General features: G+C 39.1%; 2 protein-coding genes across 6 annotated transcripts in view; one reads left to right on the top strand and one right to left on the bottom strand.

Moving 5' to 3' along the window:
- LOC101446259 (uncharacterized) overlaps nucleotides 1-670 on the bottom strand; it is a 67,591-nt gene extending 66,921 nt beyond the window's left edge. Inside the window, 1 exon segment of the mRNA XM_071218735.1 lies at nucleotides 34-670. Coding sequence (XP_071074836.1) covers nucleotides 34-670 — 637 coding nt within the window.
- On the top strand, nucleotides 500-21,265 carry NFYB (nuclear transcription factor Y subunit beta). Of its 5 annotated transcripts, none has more exons than XM_058308653.2 (9): nucleotides 519-675; nucleotides 3,326-3,410; nucleotides 5,774-6,046; nucleotides 10,605-10,698; nucleotides 14,618-14,748; nucleotides 15,885-16,082; nucleotides 18,170-18,251; nucleotides 19,009-19,088; nucleotides 19,477-21,265. In XM_058308653.2, the coding sequence occupies exons 4-9, from the start codon at nucleotides 10,605-10,607 to the stop codon at nucleotides 19,507-19,509; spliced, it is 618 nt and encodes a 205-aa protein (XP_058164636.1). In that variant the 5' UTR covers nucleotides 519-675; nucleotides 3,326-3,410; nucleotides 5,774-6,046; the 3' UTR covers nucleotides 19,510-21,265. The 5 variants fall into 5 exon arrangements, with proteins under 5 accessions (XP_058164635.1, XP_058164636.1, XP_058164633.1 ...); XM_071219035.1 differs by lacking the exon at nucleotides 519-675 and adding an exon at nucleotides 796-1,489; XM_058308652.1 differs by lacking the exon at nucleotides 5,774-6,046 and having other exon boundaries at nucleotides 500-675.
- The last annotated feature ends 508 nt before the right edge of the window (nucleotides 21,266-21,773 follow it).

Genomic DNA, 21,773 nt, shown 5'->3' with positions numbered 1-21,773 from the left:
AGTTCAGGGTGCAGGCTGATTAGACTGACCAACTTGTTAAACCCGAAGAGGGAGGGGACGGTATCCTTAGAGGAAATGGGAAAAACAAACACTCGAGTTCGGTAACCAAGTAAGAGCAAGCGTTGTGTGTCTGGCTACGTAAACAGGGACACGAGGAAAACACGAGGTGCTGAAGGCGTTCAAACCCAGCCGCCGGCTCCTGCCCTAGGCTATCCCGTCTTAAAAACCGGGCCGCAGGCAGACGTCCATCCGGAGGCAGGGGCATGTCCACGTGGGGAAAGACGCGGTGATTCAAAAGGGCAGGAGGCCTGCGAAACCCCGCTCGGCACAGGCCCGGGGAGACCTGAAGCGCACGCCCGCTCCCGGTCCCTGGAAGCCCCCCGCAGGGCAGGCCAGGGAGGGCCCGCAGCCCGCGCCCGCGCCCGCGGCGGAACCCGCCAGCGGAGGCCGCGGCGGCCGCGGCGCGCGTGGGGCGGGGCCGGGCGCGGGCGCCGAGGGCGGCGCGCGGGAGGCGCGGAGGGAGGGTGCCGCGCCGAGGGAAGCGGCCCGCGGCGGAGGGAGGGGAGGCCGAGTCCTGGAAGCGGAGCTCCGCGCTGGGACTGGTTCCTTCGCAGCCATTTTCTGTCCAACCAAACAGCCGATTGGAGACGGGAGCCAACCAGGGCTGCATTGGAGGTTTGTGTCTCGCTTCGGCCAATGATCGCTCCTAAACCGACTCCACTTTAGCTCGAATGAAATGTCCGTCTCCTCCCGGCGCCGTCCCCGCCGCCAACGCCGCCGCTGCCGGGGGCACTCGCCTCCCGCCCGCCCGCCCGCCCGGGCCGGGGCCGGGGCCGGGCTGCCGCCTGCGAGGCCGCTCCCGCTGCGGGCCGGGCCGGGGAGCGGGCGCGGGGCCGCGGCGCGGCTCTTTGTGCGCGGGGCCGAGGAGCGGCGGGACGCGGGCCAGGCCGCCTCCCGCTCGCCGCCGCCGCCGGGCTCGGGGCCGGAGGAGGGGGCGCCGCGGTGCTGTCCGAGCCCCCCTCTCGGCGGCGCCCGGGGCCGGCTCCATTTTGTGCGGGGAGCCGGCCGAGGAGGCGGGGGGACGCGGACCCCGGTCCCGACCCTGCCGCGGCGGTCGGGGCGGAGGAACCTCCTTGGCCTGGGCCACCGCGCGGGGGTCCCCGGGGAGAGCCCCCTCCGCCCGCCGGTGCAGGGGCCCGGCCGCTTTGTCTGCCCGCGGCATCCCGGGCCCCGCGCGGCCGGCGGGCGGGAGGAGGCGTTGGGCGCGGGGTCGGGGGCCTGGGGCGGCCCGGCGGGTCGGGGCGATGCCCGGCACACGCGGTACCGAGCGGTCGTCGGGGCTGTGGGGCCGGAACCACCCGGCGCCCTCGTGGGGGAGGAAACGGGGTCCCTGGGAGGAAGGAGTGGACTTGGTGTCCCCGCAGTCTGGTTCACACGTAAAGAATGCAGCCATCTGTCGGCTCGCGGTCCCTGGACGACTTGTCCGAAGGTGGGAAAGCAGCCTTTGGGATTGAACTAAGGTTTTAATCATCGGCGGTGGGAGGCGGGGAAGAAATGCCGGGCCTTAAGGAGCAGCAGGCTTAGAGAACAAAGAATTACAGAGCACCCACAAATCAGAATCTCGCCCAGAGGACTGTAACAAGATAATTTAAACAAGATTAGGTAGCACTCGACCTTTAAAAAAAAAAAAAAGTGAACCCGCTAACCCGCACAGACTCCACAGTTCCAGGGTTGGTGCCACAAATCCCGAGTGTGGGATCAGCCCCCGTAGTATGGAAAGTGGGCAGCAACCTAAAATGAGGTAAACGGGTCAGTATAAATTGCATCAATAAATAGGGACTTTATAAAGTATTGCAAGTTTAATCAATTCCTTAAAAGGCAATTCTTTTACACATTCCCCTTGTAGCTTAATTTAAGGATTATATTGGTGCAAAACTCTAGATGTTGATGCCAGAGAATAGAGGGTGGAGGGAGGGGCTACTGCTTTTCTTGGATACACATTTGCATTTCTTCAAACGTTAATCAGATATATGCATTCCCTTCAGTTTTTACATATATCATAACCTGACTTTAAGAAAATACAAAACACGATTTATTAGCTTTTCTTTATTATACTGCATCTAAATATAAAGTGATTGTGGTGAGGTGTGGTTTCCTCCATTACTCTCCTTCCCACTCAAGCAAAATAGACATATATGTATGTATGTATGTAGATACATATCTTCTATGATTTAAGTTAAGTGTTCTGAGAATTGATTGACTGTTGGTAAAGGCACCCTTAAGAAAATAATACTTCTACCTACAAGGAATTTTCTGGGCAGTTTTGGGGTTAGGACAATATTTGAAAAGAAATTAGGAATTGCCTTTAAGATCATAGCAGAATAGACAATCTTAGGCAGTATTTGCAGGCTGGACCCGTGTAATGGCATTTAAAAAATTCAATTCTATGGCTACAAGTTTTTCTACTATTTACTAGATTTCAAGCTTGAATACATAACACTCTTCTTCCTTTAACATTGACCCCCATTTAATCATTTCACTCAAGAAAGGGAAAAGAGCAAATGAGAAATGGAGATTGTAACACTGTAATTGATCCTAATTTATTCAGCCCTTTCTGCCTTACAGTAAAACTGAAGTGCTGCTCAGATGCAATTTTAGCCGCAAATGGTGATGCTTTAAAATTATAAATGAAGGTCTTAATTGATTGTGTTGTTCTTGGTGTGCTCTCTGGGTAGCATGTATCCTTTCTCCAATATGATCTGCAATAGTATTTAATTTAAAAGCATTGTATTCTGAGATAAATTTTCTGAGATAAAAAGCCCCTTTTTGGGCTTTTTGTACTCCTAAATATCACTCTGAGACATAAAGAAAATCATCAAATACCACAGATAAAGATGAGGTGCTACTTAATTAAAAAAAAATCATCAAAAAAAAATCAAATTGATATGTGTTTGTAATTTGGGTATTTTAACATTTTAAGTACTTTAAGATATGTAATTTTTGATGTTTGGCATTGTATATAATATGGCCCCTGTGATGAATTGTGATGAATATTTTTGCGGAACATGACTAAATTCAGGGCTGGAAAAGCAATAGTTACCCCGGCTCTGACCATGAAACTAACTGATTGTAAGTTCTCCAAAACAAATCTTCCAATTTAACATTTATCAGGTGCCTGCTTTTTGAATCCTTTTATATCATGCCATCCATTGAATAAGAATGGTAGGCAAAATTACAGGTGTCCTCTTTAATTTTACTAGCAAGAAAGCCTTGTACTTGCAGACTTTTTTTTTTTTTTAAGTACTTATAGATGTTTATCTTTTAGGTTGAAATTGAGCAAAGACCAGACATCTTTTTAGAGTGGTTCCTAAGCACCACTCACAACAACATTCTGACAGTATTTCATGACAGTAAGTATGTTTTACCATTTTAGCTGTTAATAAGACTTGCATAGTAATTGGCCAGAAGCAATGATAATGGGTATTATAAACAAATTATTCCTGATAGCATGAAAGTCTTTCAGGTCAGACAGTACCTTTGCTCCTTCCTGCTGCTTCCTCATTTGCAGTCACCCACGTGTCTGAAGTGTTCCTTATGAGCGAGCCTCTTAAGTGCTATAGAGGCTACAGGGTAAAAAGCCTATTCCAGTCTTAAGGGAGTATGTCTTTATCTTTAGTTGAATGGAATGCTTAAAGGACAGTTACTGCTGAACTGAAAATGCTATTCCAAGTGCAGTATACGTAAGAAGAGAGGTGTGGTAGGCCTGCAGTTGGGAATGTCCTCCTGGAAGGAGCCTGGAAGGCTTGTCAGTAGGGAGGTAGAAGGACAGATGCTATGACCAAAAGCAAAGGCATAGAACAGAGATGAGCAAATTAGGTTTAGGGGACGGGGGGTAGATCGGCATGGTTTGAGTGGGATTTTCAGGATAAATGTAGTGAAGAGATACCAGCCGGCTTGTTGGGATGAGTTCACGATCTACTGTTACGTCTATACCTGAGGCATGTCACAACTTCTTTGGGCAATCTATGGTTGTCCAAATGAAATGAAAGAACCAGTGATCCCTAGGTAAGGCACATTCTATCATTAAGATTTTATCAGCCCTGAAGAAAGAGAAGCAAGTTTAGTTAGGTTAAGTCGGGGATCCATTCACAAAAGCCTTGAAAACTGGGTTTGTATTTGATAACAGAAGGTTTGTAGAAACGATTTTAGGTACAAGAGCTAGAGAAGCAGTTTTGCAATATTAGTTTTAATCCAGTAGCAATACAAAAGGAAGGACCTATCCAGAAGACACTTGAAAAGAAGTAACAGATTAGGTAGAGCTCGATGGAGATGGAAAAACCTATGAAGATTGGCATTTTTAGACTAGAGAGTGGAAGGATGGTGTTGGAAAGGACATCTCGCCCCCCATCCCTAACCCCTGCAGGGGATTGGGAAGGTGAGTTTCATTTTCCAATATCTTGCATTTCAGTGATGGGTTATCAGACTAGACATGTTCTACAGGCATGGCTTACTTGATTGGCAGGCAGGATATTGGTTAGAGATAAGGGATTTATGAGCAGATAGGTGGTATTTAATGAGTTTATTAAAAGAGTAAGGAAAGAAGAGAAAACGATAACCTTGGATGAAATCAATGATTAGGGACATGGGTAGGAAAGAATAAACCAGGAAGGAGTATTGCTTTGGAAACGCAGGAAGAGTAGAATTCAAACATAAATATGGGGTCAGCGGTGGCCAGCACTACAAAGCACAGTCAAATAGGATGAAGGCAAAATCCTTGGCAGCTTTTAAGGCAGTTTCAGTATTGCGCAGGTGTCAGAGTTTAAATGGGAAGAAAGGTGTGTGTAAGCACTCTAGGTCAAGGTGAGAATGACAGCTAGACAAGGGTGTGTGGCAGAATGAAGGTTTTATGTATTCTCTGTGTAATTCTGTGTGTTCAGTGAAGGAGACTAAGCATGTTCAAGGAAGAGTGAAGAAGCTGTTAAAAAAAGATGAGGAATTACAGTATTATTTCTTATCCTCTAAAAAAAAAAGTAATGTGATCCAGAGAACAGATAAAAGGGGTCATGTGACAGAGGAAATTCTTTGTGCTTGGAAAGGATGATGAGAACTCTTTGAAGGGACAAGAAATACGTAACACTAGGTTACATTTGTTCTTACTATATATCATGCACTTTGCTAAGTGCTTTTTAGATAGTATAACTTCACTTAATTCTCTGAATAAGCCATTTTAAAATTGGGGAAGCTGAGGCACAAGGAAAGTAGTGAGTAAGTTGTCAAAGACACACAGCTAGGAAGTGGGGAGCCAAGCTTCCAACCCTGGCGGTCGGTGCCAAGGGCCAGCTTTGCTCCCACTGTCGGGACTGCTCCAGGGTATATTTTCTTACCACTTCAAAATTGTCCTTGTTTGAGAAGCATTTTCAAATATTTTCAATATACAGCCAGAAAACTTAGACTTTAAAGAGGGCAAATTAAAGGACTATAAGAAAAACTCTCAGAAATGAATATTGTCAAGTTCTTGGCACCTGAGGCCCTGGACTTCAATCCGTTTACTAGCTGTGTCACTTGGGCAAGTTGTTTATTCTGTAGAAGTTTGATATGGTTATGAATTCCAAAAATAGATATTGGATTATGTTGTAATCTGGTCAGTACCTGGGCATGATTAAGTTTAAGTTATGATTAGGGCTTTGACTGGGCCACGTCATTAGGGCATGGCAAAGGACAGAGATGAGGCTTTCTGATGTTGGAGTTGTAATGTTTGAGTTTGATGCTGAAGTCTTAAGCTGGAGCCCCTGGAAGTCAGCACACAGAAGAAAGAGAAGCAAGCCCCGGAAAGAGAGGAACTGAGCCAGGAGAAGAACGCAGAGAAATAGAGACGGCACCTTAGACATGGCAGAAACCCTGGGGAGAGAAACAGAGCCACTCACCTGATAGTCCACAGCTTACCTTTTGGAGAAACCAGAGGTGCTGAGCCCAGAGGAACCCAGGAAGCCTGAACCTTGGCAGATGTCGGCAGCCGTCTTGCTCCAACACATGGAAGTAGACTTTGGTGAGGGAAGTAACTTATGCTTTATGGCCTGCTAACTGTAAGCTCCTACCCCAAATAAATACCCTCTATAAAAGCCAGCAGGCTTCTGGTATTTTGCATCAGCACCCCTTTGGCTAACTAATACAACTTCCTATAACCCACCTTTCTCATCTGTTTCACAGAGTTTTGAGCATTGCATGAGACATTTAGAAAATGTTCAGTAAAAGTTAAATGCATTAAAAAGGGCATTCGCTATTGTATTTAGGCAACAAATTGTTAGTATGGCTTAAATACTGTTAAAAAAATTTTAGGGAAGTGGATGTGGTTCAAGTGATAGGGCTTTCTCCTACCATATGGAAGGACCTGGGTTTGATTTCTGGGGCCTCCTGGTGAAAAAGAAGAGAAAGCGTGTCTGTGCAGTGAGCCAAGTGACCACGCAAGTGCCCAGGTGGCTGGCTGAGCGCCTGCGCGGTGAACCAGTACCCGTGCAAGTGAGTCACGCAGCAAGATGATGACGCAACAAAAGAGAGAGGAAGGGGAGAGTCAAGGTTGAGCGCAGCAGAGACCAGGAACTAAGGTGGTTCAGCTGACAGGAAACCTCTCTCCACATCACAGGTCCCCAGGATTGAATCCTGGTGAATCCTAGCGGAGAATAAATGAGAAAAGAAGACAAAAAGAAATAGATACAGAAGATCACACAGCAAATGGACACAGACAGCAAAAACAGCAGGGTGGGGGAAGAGGGGGAGATAAATAAATAAATTTTTAATAAATAACTATAAAAAAATACTATTAATGGCCAGCTGATCTTTTCCCATAATATTTTGGAGAATAATGTTATTATTACAGCTAAATAAATCGAATAGTCACTGAAATTAATTTAAGAGGATTTAACTACTCTTTATCCATATTTTTCAGTTCTTTTAGATGTAATGATTCACCACTTTACCCATTCTTGAGTTATTATCCCTCATCCTCTTCCCCCTTTGTTATATCTACCTGGACAGAAAACCAACTCTGGATGGCATGCATTACTTTAGCTTCTCTATCCTTATACCAGGCTCACAACTGGACATACTTGTCCCACTATACATCCATGATCACCACAGTGCAGCTCTTTTAAGTTGTTGCATAAATACAGTAGCTAATCCCCCTTTTTTAATGTGTTTAACTTTTTTACTGAACATTTTCTAAATGTCTCATGCAATGCTCATCTTGCCTGAATTTGTGTCCTAATTGCAGCATTTTGGTCCTCCCTGGTCTGTCCCTTTTCTCACTCCCTTCCAGTTCATTTTCTATACTGGACTGCAGCCAAAGCAAACTTTGAGAAAAGAAAGCTGATTTGCACTCTTCTGCTTAAAACCCTTTGATTTGCTTTGTCCAACAAGGCAGTGCCTAGCTCGTTCCAATCCATCGTATTATATTTCTCTGTTTCCTCTGCCTGGAGCATTCTTTCCCCACCTTTCTTTGCCTAGCAACTCCTACTCATCTTTCAGTCTCAGTCAAAATGTCATTTCCTGAGATAGCCTTCCTTGACCCTTTAGACTGATGAGGTCCTTTTTTGGAATAAGCTCAAATAGTACATCTTTGTTTTTCTTTTCACTTGGCACTAGGAATTAGTTAATTATTTAATAGTGATACATGACATTTATTGCGTACTCCCATTGAGCTAGGCTAATTCCTTACATGGATTATCTACTAATCTGTGCAGGAGCCCTGTGAGGTATCTCCTATTCTCATCTTTATGATAATAGTTTAAAAAAACTCAGAGAATTCATTTAATTCAAGGTCACTGGGCTAGTAAGTGGCAGGAATTCCAATCAGGTGATCTCATTTCAGAGTACATCTGGAAGAACTAATAGGCCACACTCTGCCATCCCCCTTATTTCCCTGCCCCCACCCCCATTTATGTAACATTTGTCTTCTTTAGAGACCTTGTCTGTGTTGTTGACTGTTACATCACCAGCACATGACATGATAAATACTCAGTGCTCACTCAGTAAATATTTGCTGATTGGATTGCTTACCATCTGCAACATGTTTTGTACATTTTTATAAGAAGTTTAGACCTAGAAAAAACCTTAGGGATATATCTTCCTGTTAGTAGCAAGTTTTCCCCCTCATTCCTTATCTATATGAGAGTGGCTAGCATATTGTAGGCATCAAACATGAGGCTAATTTGTCAGATGAAAGGTCCTGGGTGCCAGGGGCTTCAAAGAAGCGAACATTACTTTTTGGACTGCAGAATGGGGTAAATTGGGAAAGGTCTAGGAGGCTGGAGGGAACAGGGGGACTAAAAAATGGGGCAGGATTTTAATGGTAGCAAGACAGGAGAAGGAGGCAGAGAGGTGTGGTGAAATGACAGAAAAGCTAAAATTTGTGGAATCAAAGAGACATACAGTTAAGTAGAAGACACGTAGCTTTTCTTCAGAGGAGGGAGGTGAGATCTAAGTAAGGTCTACTCAGTTTGTTACATGCCAAACATTGTCCTTAGCGGTTGTCTGTTTCTTTAATTCTGACAGCTCTATGAAATAATTCGATCCCTGTTTTTAGAAGACTGAACTTTTGAGAGGCTAATGCTATTTTATTAACCCAAATAATAATCTTTCTGCAATTCCAGTACATGACAAGATAATCTGATTTAAACCATTTGTCTTTATTGCTTTTGTTCATTATTTATAAATTAAATCATTTTCCAGATCAACCTGGTTATTTGCACAGTATCTGCTCATCAGCAAATTTTAAGACTCATGGTATCCTGTGGACATTTATTCAGCAACGAATTTCTGTTACTGTTTTCCTAAAAAGGGTTTGTTCCCAGTTGTAGGTCCTGAATCAACCACTTTGATGGAGCATCCTGTACCTTGGTTTCCCTTAGGGAATTGTGAAAAACTAGTGAACTCACAGCTATCCTGATTGAGCCCTTTTTCATGGCTAATGAATCCATCATCATGTCCATTAAAGACTACTTTCCTGGTATCTTGTTAGTATTTTAGTATCATAGCAGCATTTTTCACTTAGGTAATGTTTTGCATTCAGTTTTATTAGTTATTTAAGATGGGAAAGTGGTACATTATTTCCATTTTATATAGACATAAATTCAGTAGAGATCCTTCAGGGATCATCAGTAAGGGAGTCACAAGCAGAGTTCACGGACCTTGTTGTTTACTTCTTGGAGGCCACTAAAAAGTATCAATAAATAGGGCACCCTTGTGCTTTCACAAATTATTAAAGTATGTTTAATAATTTTCTGCCACCCAAAACAACTATATAAATCATAGAAATTTATCTATATCTACATGAATTTAGATTTCACAGCCCACAGATGCATGAAAGAAATGCCATGTTATTGAAGGCTTTTGGAAACCAGCCTGGTATTTTAATATTAGATAAAAATCTAACAGAGATGGAAAAGAAGCCATGTGTTACACAGGAACTAAAAATATTGCAATTAATAACATTAAGTTTGTGTGGAGTCCTGGGCTCTGATTAATATTTAGGATCAAATTTTTCCTCTTTATTAAACTGAAAGCGTGTTTAAGTAACACTGAATTTCACTTTTATTTCTGTGTGTGTGGTTATTTTGCTGTACTTTTTTATTCAGATAATGCATTTAAAATTTTTCTACCCACAAAATTGCCCCCTACTGTTTTGAATAGTATTATTTGCAAAGGAGAAAATTAAGCACTTGATAACGTGCAGGATTTGTCATGTTGGTGAAATGAAGTGGAGCCAGTTCAGGGCTAATGGCTCAGTTTCTTTTCCAGACTTTTTCCTCTTGAAATGTTACCCCTGAGCAAAATTAATTAAGCAGGCTTCTTTAAAAATAGTTATTTTAATTTCTCATTCTTGCATATAGTTATAATTTTCCTATCTTTTCATGTATATCTCTAATTTCTCTGACCCCTCTTTTTCTTTAAAGAATCAAAAAGGTGTGAGGGGTGGGACAAGAGAAAACTAACCTTTACAATCAGAGGTGATGGGCTGATTCAAAATATGGGTATACTTTTGGGTTACATAGAAGGGTACAGAATTGTTTAGGGAATCCAAATTCTTCAACACCAAGCAACAGTTTGAACTAAGACATTATCTAATATTTTGGAACTTCTTTGAGACAGCAAAGCAAGTTTCCAGCAGGAGCAAAGGGTTTGCATAAGAATATCCAATTTTAGGAGGGAAAGTTATGGATATAAGTGACTTGCAGTTGACTACTAAGCTAATATTGTCTTTGATGGTCATTTCAGGGATATAAATTAGGTTGTAAATCAGGATTGCCTGTACCATATATTTGAGGATTATGTGGTTGGAAAGGAAGGGGTGTGTGTTTTAGGTCATTTCCTTGTTTTGTTTCCCTGTTAGTCTTATGCTTATCACTTATGGAGGATGGGTAGGGGAATCTTGAATAGTTAACAAATTATTGAAAGATTTCCAAATGGAGAAACATAAATGTGTTCTCTTAGTAAGCTCAAGGCTTTGAACAATTTAACTGACGTATCCTATGACAGTTTTTGAACATTGAATGTATTTTGTCTTTCAGTGCAACTTTTAAGAATATTGAAAAGCTTTTTTTCCCCCATAGATGGATGGCGACAGTTCTACAACAGATGCTTCTCAACTAGGAATTTCTGCAGACTATATTGGAGGAAGTCATTATGTTATACAGCCTCATGATGGTAAGAAATTCACAAGCAGAAACAAATCAGAAAATTATAATTTTATTAATTTAACGTTCTAGGTTACATTTTCTTTCCCAGGAAAATTAGTAGTCTTATGTCACATAGTTCAGTAAAAGTCTAAAAAGATGTACTGTGCTATTTTATTAGAATTAAGTTTTCAAAAGAATGTTAAGTCCTAGAAAATAATTCTTCTCCTGTAAAAGTATGCTCTTTAAAAAAACTCATAGTTTCCTTATTTTTTTTAAGTTTTTGTTTTTTAAAAAGATATTTAGATTACATAAATGTTACATAAAAAATATAGGAGATTCCCATATGCCCCACTTCCCACACTGCCCACATTTACCTCCATTAACAGCATCCTTCATTAGTGTGATACATTCATTGCTATTTTTTAAATTTTTTTATTTAATTTTTTTATTTTTTAATTTCTTTCCCCTTCCCCCCGCCCCCCAATTGTCTGCTCTGTGTCCATTTGCTGTGTGTTCTTCTGTGACTGCATCTATCCTTATCAGCGGCACCAGGAATCTGTGTTTCTTTTTTTGTTGTTGTTGCATCATCTTGTTGCATCACCTCTCTGTGTGTGCGGCGCCATTCTTGGGCAGGCTGCACTTTCTTTCGTGCTGGGCGGCTCTCCTTATGGGGCGCACTCCTTGCGCGTGGGGCTCCCCTATGCGGGGAACTTCCCTGCGAGGCAGGGCACTCCTTGCACGCATCAGCACTGCTCATGGGCCAGCTCCACACGAGTCAAGGAGGCCTGGGGTTTGAACCACGGACCTCCCATGTGGTAGGCGGACGCCCTATCCATTGGGCCAGGTCCGCTTCCCTTCACTGCTATTGATGAACACATTTTGGAGCATTGGCACTAAGCATGGATTATAGTTTACATTGTAGTTTACACTCCCACACAATTCTGTAGGTTATGGCAAGATGTATAAAGACTTATATCTCATTGCAGTGTCATCCAGGGGATAATTCCAAAGTCCCAGAAATGCCCCCATAGTATACCTGTTTTCCCTTTCCCTGACCTCAGAACCGCCAGTGTCACTGCCTCCACATCAATGATAGAAGTTCTTCCATTCCTAGAATCACAATAAGTCTATAGTAGAATACTAGTAAGTCCACTCTAGTCCATAGTTCGTTCCCCAATCCTGAGGATTCTGGGATGGTGATACCCACTCCACCTCTAATTGAGAGGGAACTTCAGTCCCATACGACCAATGGATGGAACTGTCTTGCTTGCAGTTGTAGGCTCTCTCTTTCCCTTGGTATGGTGGTTGTCCTTCACCACCTCCTTGCTAGTTGTTCTGGGTGAGACCAACGAACTGGAGAGTAGGTGTTGCAACTCTGATGAGGCTCAGGGCCCACCTGGCACAGAGACAGTCCAAAGATTCAAGTCTCTTAGATGTACACTTACCAATTCCAGTACCAACTATAGGTTCAAATAGAAGGAACCCAAGAGCTAAGTGTAGGGAAACCACAACTGAATCCAATTCTGTCACACTGGGGAGGACAAACCCAAAATAGGGCCCTCTAGCAAGGCACCAAACTTATGAGCTTTCTGCCCTGACCATAGTGCCTGGGTGTCTCCAGAGTCCTCAGGAGCCCTACCATTTGGGGGTGTCTAATTTGGCAGTTAGTGAGATCCTGCTGAGATGTAACCTCTGAACTGACTTCCTGACTCACCTTGAAGTCTCTTAGCCATATAAACTCATTTGTCTTTACCTTTCCCCCCTATTGGTCAAAGTCTTTTTCCAGTTGCATTGCTACTTGGTGCTTGGTAATAATTCCTTGATCCCAGAGAGGCTCATCCCTGGGAATCATGTCCCATGCTGGGGGGACATTATTGCATTTATATGCTGAGTTCAGCTTAGAGACAGGCCACATTTGAGCAACAAGGAGACTCTCAGGAGGTAATGCTTAGGCACCCTATAATACTATGCTAAGTTTCAATTTTGAGTAAAGGTTCATAAGCACAGTCATCACTATCAAGGGCCCGTCAATGGACCATCCTCCTTCACTAGCCATTGCCTCTGTACTTGGGATATTCTTGCTAATCCATTAGAGAATGTGGCAAAGTTCCTCAGGATGGGAATTCAATATTCTTTGGGTTATTGTGCAAGTTTCCACCCACTGTGACAATGCCCCATGAACATTTGAACATATTTATATACCTTATAGGTATGCCCAGGTAAACCTCCTCCCTTGTATCCCCATCAGTGACACCCCACGCCAATGATCCTCTCCTGTCATCGTTGTAACCCTTCTATGATAAAAATGTCTTCAAAAATGTAGCCAATAATAATAGTTTTAAAAACAGGAAATAAAATACAAATTTTTTTTTAAATTAAAAAATTGGGGATAATAAAAAATGAAAAAACATTAAAAAAAATTTTTTTTTGATATTTTGTCTTTCATCACCGTAAGATCTATTGTCCCCAATGTCTCATTTTTTTCATTTTGCCTTCAAAAAAGTTTTAGGTCACAGCAAAGTCATGCATAAAATATAGGGAACTCCCATATATCCAACATCCTACTCCCTTTGCCCTTCCCCATTAATAACATTTCATATGTGGATAATATATTTGTTAAAACTGATGTACAAATATTGAAACATATCTACCAACCATGGTCAGTGGTTTACATTATGGTTTACATTTTGGACCATACACATTTATAAATTTTGGTGACACTTAACATAGCCTGTATCCATCATTGCAAGATCATGTAGAACACTTCCTTTGCCCTCAAAGTGCCGCCTGTACAGTTTTGTAAACACTTGTTACCGATCTCCTATTTACCCCATTAGTGGCATGAAAAAATTTTATGCCACTCATTGGGTAAATAAAGTAGTTCTTTAGAAGGCAAATTAAGTTGTTAGCTGTTATATTCCCAGTACTTATGTACAGACTTATTTTTGTTTCTCATTCAATATCAAGTTTGAATTATTTTAGGTATTAGAATGGAGTGTTATGCTGGCGCTATCATGAATAACATATTTTTATGGTATTCAAACTTGTAGAATTTTAAAAATTTAGATACATTTTTGTACAAGGCAGTTTGGGGAAGGGAGGGTATTAGTTTTATTCTAAGATACTCGAATACATTAATTTTGATAATATTTTAACCATAAAAATTTAAATTGCATCAGCTTAGGTGCCTTTTTTATTTAATACATATAAAGAATGGAAAGTTTACTTAAAAGATACTTTTGGTCATAAAAGGATTTTACTGGTAATGTGAATAGAAAGCCTCAGGTACATCTAAATCTATATAACCTAAAAAATCTCTTTTTAAAAACAGTTGGATCATTGCCATAACTTTGTTCAAATGAATCAGTGATATTCAAGGCCACTTTTTCCATTCTATTTAAGTCTGGCTTTGGATAAACATAGAATTTTTAAATCTAGCAATATCCAAGGAGCCATAGATTACAGTGTAAATTTTATTGCTAAGCCATGCAACAAATGTTTATGAGGAAGGTGCTAAACAAGTCTGAGGAAGGACAAAAAGCTGACCCGTAGCACAGAGTAATAAAAATCAAATTGGGAAAATAAGAAATGGAAAGAATTATAAAATGTTTCCGAGAAAACACAGAGAAGTGCTTGTGGTATTTGTGAAAGGAGACATCACTTCTGAAGGGGCTATGAAGATGTAGTTGAGCTCTTTGAAGAGTGAGTAGATAGGATTTTAGTAGTCAGAGTTGAGGATAAAAGTAATCTAGCTGGGTAGTGGGTTTGAAATGAATGGGTTCAAACTTGGTCCTGAGAAAATTGTGAAAAGAACGGTTATTCTAATCCCTAAAAAGGAGAAGGAAATGAATTAGATGGTTTTCTTCTAGGTTGTTTCAGGTAGTCTTCTATATCTTGAAGTAAAAATTATGAAAAGCTTTAAGCCTAAATTATTTTTATTTCTTTAGATACTGAGGACAGCATGAATGATCATGAAGACACAAATGGCTCAAAAGAAAGTTTCAGAGAACAAGATATATATCTTCCAATTGCAAATGTGGCAAGAATAATGAAAAATGCCATACCTCAAACAGGAAAGGTAATTAGAGAAGTTTATCTAGGCCTTTTGGGGGAGGGGGGAATATAAATTACATGAATATATAGTTCATGAATACAGTTAGCTATTGATTTCAGTCACTCAGCCTTTTGACGAATCAAGTATTTCTCTCAATTCTACATATTTAGTGACTAAATAGTGTTCCATTTTTAGTTTTGTCAAATGCCCCCCCCCCAATTATTTGAAGCAGGTAAAATCACAGAATTAAGAATCTTTTTTAAAAAATAGGTATATTATCAGAACTGTCAGTTTGGTCATAGGAAGTTTGTACCTTCTATAACATTGCAGCAAACCTGGATTGTATTGGATGGATATAGGTATAGTAAGAATTTTTAAAAATTATTAAAAAAAAAAAAAAGTTGTATTTAGAAACAACTTGTGTCATTATAGATATTGGCATACATCTAAATTCAACCTGTATGATTTTTTTAAAAAAGCAATGTTTTACTTTTAGAACATTTTAAAAAAACTCATATTATCACTCTGCTCATCACCTTGGCCTGAATTAAAACATACATTTTTCATATCATTGATAGTAGTAACCTTTTCTGTCATTTTATTGTAGCTTATAAAAGCATGAAAATGATAAAGCTTACAGAGAAATTTATTATTAAAATACATCACTAAGCCTGGAAAGTCCAGTCTGACTGTGCAACTGCTGATTAACGCTTAAATAGGCTAGGCCTGCATTGTTCAATACCAGAGCCACTAGCTACTCGTGGCCATCAAGCACTTGAAGGGTGACCAGTCCAAACTGAGGTACTCCATACACACACAGTGGGGCTGATTTTCCTGGGGCATTTGGTTTGTAGGAGTTTTCATCTTGTAGGGTGAAGTAGAGAAATCCAGTGTTTGCTATTTTATACCTCTTCCTTTATACATGTATATCTGTTTTCTTTGAATAGTTGTCAAGGCTTCTGTCATTTGTATTTGAGTATTCTGACACCTAGGGTTGGAATTTTGATAGCGCACTGTGTTACTTAGCCTGTATTTCAGAGATTAAAGGTTAATAGTCATAAACTGAGTGCTGTATTCTTTGAACAGACTTTTTCCAGGTTGTTAGGAAGGTGAGAGTTATGTTCTCTTCAAATTAACCAATGTTTTTTTTCCCTCTTCAGATCGCAAAAGATGCCAAAGAATGTGTTCAGGAATGTGTGAGTGAATTCATCAGCTTTATAACTTCTGAAGCCAGTGAAAGATGCCATCAAGAAAAACGGAAGACAATCAATGGAGAGGATATTCTCTTTGCCATGTCTACCTTAGGCTTTGACAGTTACGTAGAACCTCTGAAATTATACCTTCAGAAATTCAGAGAGGTAAGTAAAATGCCTTCCATACGCTTTTAAGAAAAAAAGACACACTATTCACTCTTAACTTTTAAAATGTATTACTTGTTTTTAAAAAATCATGTTATAGGGCATTCTATAACATTTCTCAGAAGTATGTAATCATTTATATTACTGTACTTAGTAATTTCTTTTTTCCTTTGTTTATTACTAACTACAGCATACTTATTGACATAAGTATGATTAAGAACAAGGACTCAATCCTAGCTCAGCCATGTGGGAACTCTTAAAGTCCTTGGCCAGATTATTTAAACATTTCAAGCCTCCTTTTTCTCTGTAATGTGAAACTAATTATAGTACCTACCTCACAGAGTTAGAGAGGACTAAGTAAAATAACCAACCCATTATCAGCACTTAGCTTGACATATAGTGAACACTTGATAACTGTTAGCTCCTGCTATTGTTAATTCAAACGAGGTAGCACGTCAAAAGCTTGAGGCTTTTTATAAAAAGAGGAAATAACAGCTACATCTTTTTTCAACTGTTGAATACCTTATTGTTTGTCGAATTTCTCTACATTTCCTATTAGGTTTACCTTTGCCTATGGTATGAATTTTTTGAAAATAAATTGAGGTCGCCATGTAATTCCACACCAACATGGGTGTCAGATTCACATTGCTTTCAAAATATTTAAAATATTAGAACATTATCTTTAGGGTTAGAAATCAGTTAAATTAGTGTTATGTGCATGGATAGGAAGAGAATAGGTAAATTCTTCATATAATATGTTTCCAAAGCATCAGTATCATAGAACCTTAGAAAGGACAGAACTTTAGAGGTCTTTGGCCCAAATTCTAATTCTAATTAGGAATCATTAACTCAGACTTGCTGCTATAATACTGCCAGTTGGCTGAGAGCTATATGTACATTTAAATGATATAATGGGTCATTATAAACTGTGCCTTATTTTCTAATAGATACTTTTTTACTGTACATAGAATGTTGATTGTATTTCACAAGTCCTTTTTTGTTTTTTTTTGTTTTTTTTCCACAAGTCCTTTTTATATAGTAAATGTCTTTATAAGATTTATAAGCAAACTATTTTTTTTCTTTTTGTCTTTATTTTTTTAATGTTACATTAAAAAAATATGAGGTGCCCATATGCCCCCCACCCCCCTCACCCCACTCCTCCCATAACAACAACCTCCTCCATCATCATGGGACATTCATTGCGCTTGGTGAATACATCTCTGAGCACTGCCCACATCATGGTCAATGGTCCACATTATAGTTTACACTCTCCCCCAGTCCACACAGTGGGCCATGGGAGGACATACATATAAGCAAACTATTACAGTATTTTGCAGATTTCATCTGTAAATAGTTCTGTTATGCCTTTGATGTTTTATAGCATTAGAATAATTTATTTTAACCATAAATATTTTGTGTTTTCTAGGTTATTGCTAACACTTTCATAATGATTAGTTAGAAAAACTTGAAGGGCCTCTTCATGTCAAATAACCAGAAATATTAATAAATATTCTGCTTAATGTTTGTAATTACAGAAGGCCCTAGTTTTATGCAATAAGTATTTTTTTTAAGGAATCACTTTTGTTTTTTTAAAGATTTATTTATTTTTTTTATTTCTCTCCCCTTCCTCACTCCCCGCTCAAGTTATCTGCTCTCTGTGTCCACCTGTCGTGTGCTCTTCTGTGTCCACCTGTATTCCTGTCAGTGGCACTCGGAATCTGTATCTCTTTTTGTTGTGTCATCTTGCTGCATCAGCTCTCTGTGTGTGCGACGCCACTCCTGGGCAGGCTGCAACTTTTTTATGCTGGGCGGCTCTCCTTACGGGGCACGCTCCCTGCGTATGGGCCTCCCCTACATGGGGGCCTCCCGTACGCAGGGGACACCCTGCATGGCACAGCACTCCCTGCACGCATCAGCACTGCATGTGGGCCAGCTCATCACATGGGTCAGGAGGCCAGGGTTTGAACCTTGGACCCCCCATGTGGTAGGCATGGGGCCAAATCTGCTTTCCAGTAAGCATTCTTATTTGGAGAACAGTTTCATTTGAATGCCAGTGACTTTGTTTTCTCTTTATTTTCTTCCCCCAGGCTATGAAAGGAGAGAAAGGAATTGGTGGAACAGTCACAGCTACAGATGGACTCAGTGAAGAGCTTACAGAAGAGGCATTTAGTAAGCAATGTTTTGATACATTTATACAACTAACTGTTTTTACAAATCATATAGATAGTTAGCATTGATTACTACTAAATGTCTGTAGTGATGTTTTTGGAATATCAGTCACAAATATTTTGAAGCAGTTCTACTGGTTCCATACCCTTATATTTAAGTCAGTGATTAATAAATGTTGTTCTGACTGATTTTCAAAGCCCTTAGTTTTTGGTGAGGGACAATTCACATGACACAGGAATATTGAGAATTGTAGTTTGTGATATATGATTTAAGTAAATTTGAACGGAAGGCTTCTTTATAAAAAATTCAATATCCTATTATCATATTGGTGGAAAAAACCTGCAGTGATTACATTTCTCATAAAATAGGTATGTATTTTTTATAAAACATGGTTATATTTTATATAACATGGTTATGTAACTGCTGCTGCCAGCCAAGCCTCATGGCTTGGACCAAAAACCTCTAACCATGAATCAGAAACTCCATGCTAGTCCTTCTGCAGGTTTTTAAACATGGATGATTAGCTAAAGTACACTTCAGAGATGTGAAAATTCAGAAAACTGAAAATGTATAATAAAAATATGTTTTAGGGGAGTTTTAAAAATGGATGATTTGGGGAGTTAGGAGTTTGCTCAAGATTACACTGATGAATGGCTGAATTGAAATGACACATTAATGGCACAGCCTTAAAAGTTCAGGAAAAAAAGTAGATTAATTTTTTTCCCTCTTTAACTTTTTGTGTGTATGTGCTTTGTAGCTAATCAGTTACCGGCTGGCTTAATAACTGCAGATGGTCAACAGCAAAATGTTATGGTTTATACAACGTCATATCAACAGGTATAGTACCTGCTTTGTATTTTAACCTATTTTAAAGATTGATTATATCCATGATCTTTATCAGAGGTAGTTAATTTCAACACATTATTATTATTAAAGACCTGATCAAATAGAGGTAGTTAAAAACATTATTTTCTCAAAACATAACTGTGTGTAGTATTCTTTTAATTGTTAAAAATATATAGACGTGTTTATATTTGCATAGAAAATTTCTAAAAAGATACATAAATTATTATAATAGCTGTCTCTGGGTAAAGGGAGTGGAGAACTGGTGTGGGAAGTAGACTTATTTTTCATTGCCTATTGTTTTTATTCTTTGAATGTTTATAATATGTATGTTACTTTAAAACTTCTTTAATTTTGTGGAATTTACATTTTTCATTCTTAGATTTCTGGTGTTCAACAAATTCAGTTTTCATGATCTGAAGAAATGATGGACCAGGGAGTATAGACAAGTGGAAGAGGCTGTATGATTCCAGAACAGAGACATTAGAAGAAAGTGACTGGTTGGAAAGATGTCTCTTTGTATATTAAATAGCTGTAATGTAGCTTCCCGATGCTTGACTAATTGAGGTGTTAATTCTGACTTGAGAATCTTTTTCATGAATGATTTTAAAGAAAAATTTGGATTTTAAAGGTATTAAAATATTTTTGTTTTGTATGAGAGTTTGTTGCTCTGTATGACTCCTGTATGCATTGTATATTGCGATTTATTACTGTCAGAGATTTGTAGACAGTTTCTTATTTTCATATTGAATCATGTTACTTTTGTAATTCAAGTAAACAGCTGGGTTAATTCATGATGTTTGCCCTTTTAATAAAATATAAGGGTAGAGTTTGTTTTGAATGCAAGTTGCCTTTATTATAAATTTAAGTTTGTCTTGGTTATAATAATACCTTGCATGAAAACCTAGCTAGAATTTCAGCTTTTGATGTATTTATTAAAATTTAAAATATTTTGTTTTGGTAAAACATAGCTTAAGCAGCACCATTTAAAAAAAAATGTAACTGAAAAATTAAGTGTGAATGCAGAAGCAAATATTGTCTGCCCTATTGAACTTGGTGCCCGTTAACAGTGTTTACACTGTTTGTTGTGCCTGTTAAAATAGTCTTAGTTATTGGAGCTTTTTGTTAAGACTAGATTTGCTTTAAGTTACATTATGAGTATTGAATTCATTTAAGTTTAATGTAATCCTAGTGCTCTTGAAATGATGCCCCTTTCCTTTTGTATATGATTTTTTTCAAAGTATCCTCTTCCAGTAGAGGAGTTTTATAGTCTGATGGTAAATATCCTCATTTTACCTTTTTAATTGAAATGTCAAGTTTCCTATTTTACTATGGAAGCAAGAAACATCAGACATTGTGTATACAGCCTGTTTGCATGGGTGAGTGAATGAAATGAAGAACAGAGTGAGTGCTAGGAGTGAATGGTGTGAAATGGAAGCCACTGGCTTCTAGTGTGCTGTCTTGATCTTTGCAATAAACTAAATTTAGATAATGTAACTTTGTATAATTTAGTAGTATGTACTTGAGTTGCTTATTTTTTCAAGTAAGGATTTGTATTTTCTCATCTGTTCTTTTTGGTGATAATTAACTTGAGTTTTTTATTTTAGTGTCAACAATTGCTGTTGTATAGTTTACCTAAAAGGATGTTTGAGTGAATGTCATCTTTGAAGGATACAAAAATTTATAAGGTAGAAAAATTTCCAAGATACAGACTGAACAGATACATTTACTTTGCCAGAATATTGGGGACATATTTGGGCTAAGCTGAGGTTAAAACACGTCCCTCACCAACTCCAGCCTCCATTTAAAAAATGATCTTCATTATAGAAATTTCAAAAAGGCCAAAACAAAAAGGGGCTGGTGGTGGTGCTAAGCAAAATCAGTCATCATCCTACTATGTTGGAACAACCAATGTTAATATTTTGGTAAATATCATTTGTCCTTTACTTTGCTAAATATGTATATTTTTATAAAAACTCAAATGTGCATACTGTTTTGTAACCTACTTTTTCACTTAACAATATATTGTGAACATCTTTCAAGGTTATTACGTAGTCTTCTGCATAGTTTTTATTGATTTATTATTCTGTTATATGGTCGAACCATAATTTATTTAATCCTCTAATGGACATTTTGACTATTTACATAGTTATAAACAACACTTCACTGAATCTTGTGTACATCCATGACTGTTTTCTTAAATTCTTAGAAGTAGAATTGGCGGGTTAAAAGATGCATAAAGCTTTAAGGCTTTTGATGTTTATAGAGATGGGTATATTTTTGAAATATCTTCCATTTGATCCAGGTAGTGTGTCACTATAAAACTGATAAAATCATTTGGTCTTTAGTCAGTCATATTGTTTCTCTAAAATTAGTTTAATGATTGGGTTATGTTTGAGTATAGAATCAAGATAAAGCAGCTATTATTGACAAGGAATTGTTGATTGAAGTTGACTTACAAAAAAGGAATTGTGACAATTTAAAAATTTCTATCAGTACATACTAGCACAAAACTCTAAAGTTAATAATTTGCTGGTAGTACTCACTAAAGCTTTAAATTTAGATTACATAAAATCAGGCCATGTGTTGATATGGCCTTTATACTCTGATGGGGAAAAGGTTTGGAATTTTGTTATGTGTCAGGTACATGAACTCCTTTTATGTATGTGAGAGTTAATG

This window comes from Dasypus novemcinctus, chromosome 12, assembly GCF_030445035.2.
Source record: "Dasypus novemcinctus isolate mDasNov1 chromosome 12, mDasNov1.1.hap2, whole genome shotgun sequence".
Lineage (NCBI taxonomy): Eukaryota > Metazoa > Chordata > Mammalia > Cingulata > Dasypodidae > Dasypus > Dasypus novemcinctus.
The sequence above is the reverse complement of the archived record's forward strand: the minus strand, read 5'-3'. Positions and strand labels throughout refer to the sequence as shown.

Coding starts and splice junctions, on each gene's coding strand:
- NFYB (XM_058308650.2), top strand. CDS start 737: ATGTCCGTCTCCTCCCGGCGCCGTCCCCGCCGCCAACGCCGCCGCTGC. Junction 1,490..3,325: donor CCTGGACGACTTGTCCGAAG/GTGGGAAAGCAG, acceptor TTTATCTTTTAG/GTTGAAATTGAGCAAAGACC. Junction 3,411..5,773: donor TCTGACAGTATTTCATGACA/GTAAGTATGTTT, acceptor TTGATGCTGAAG/TCTTAAGCTGGAGCCCCTGG.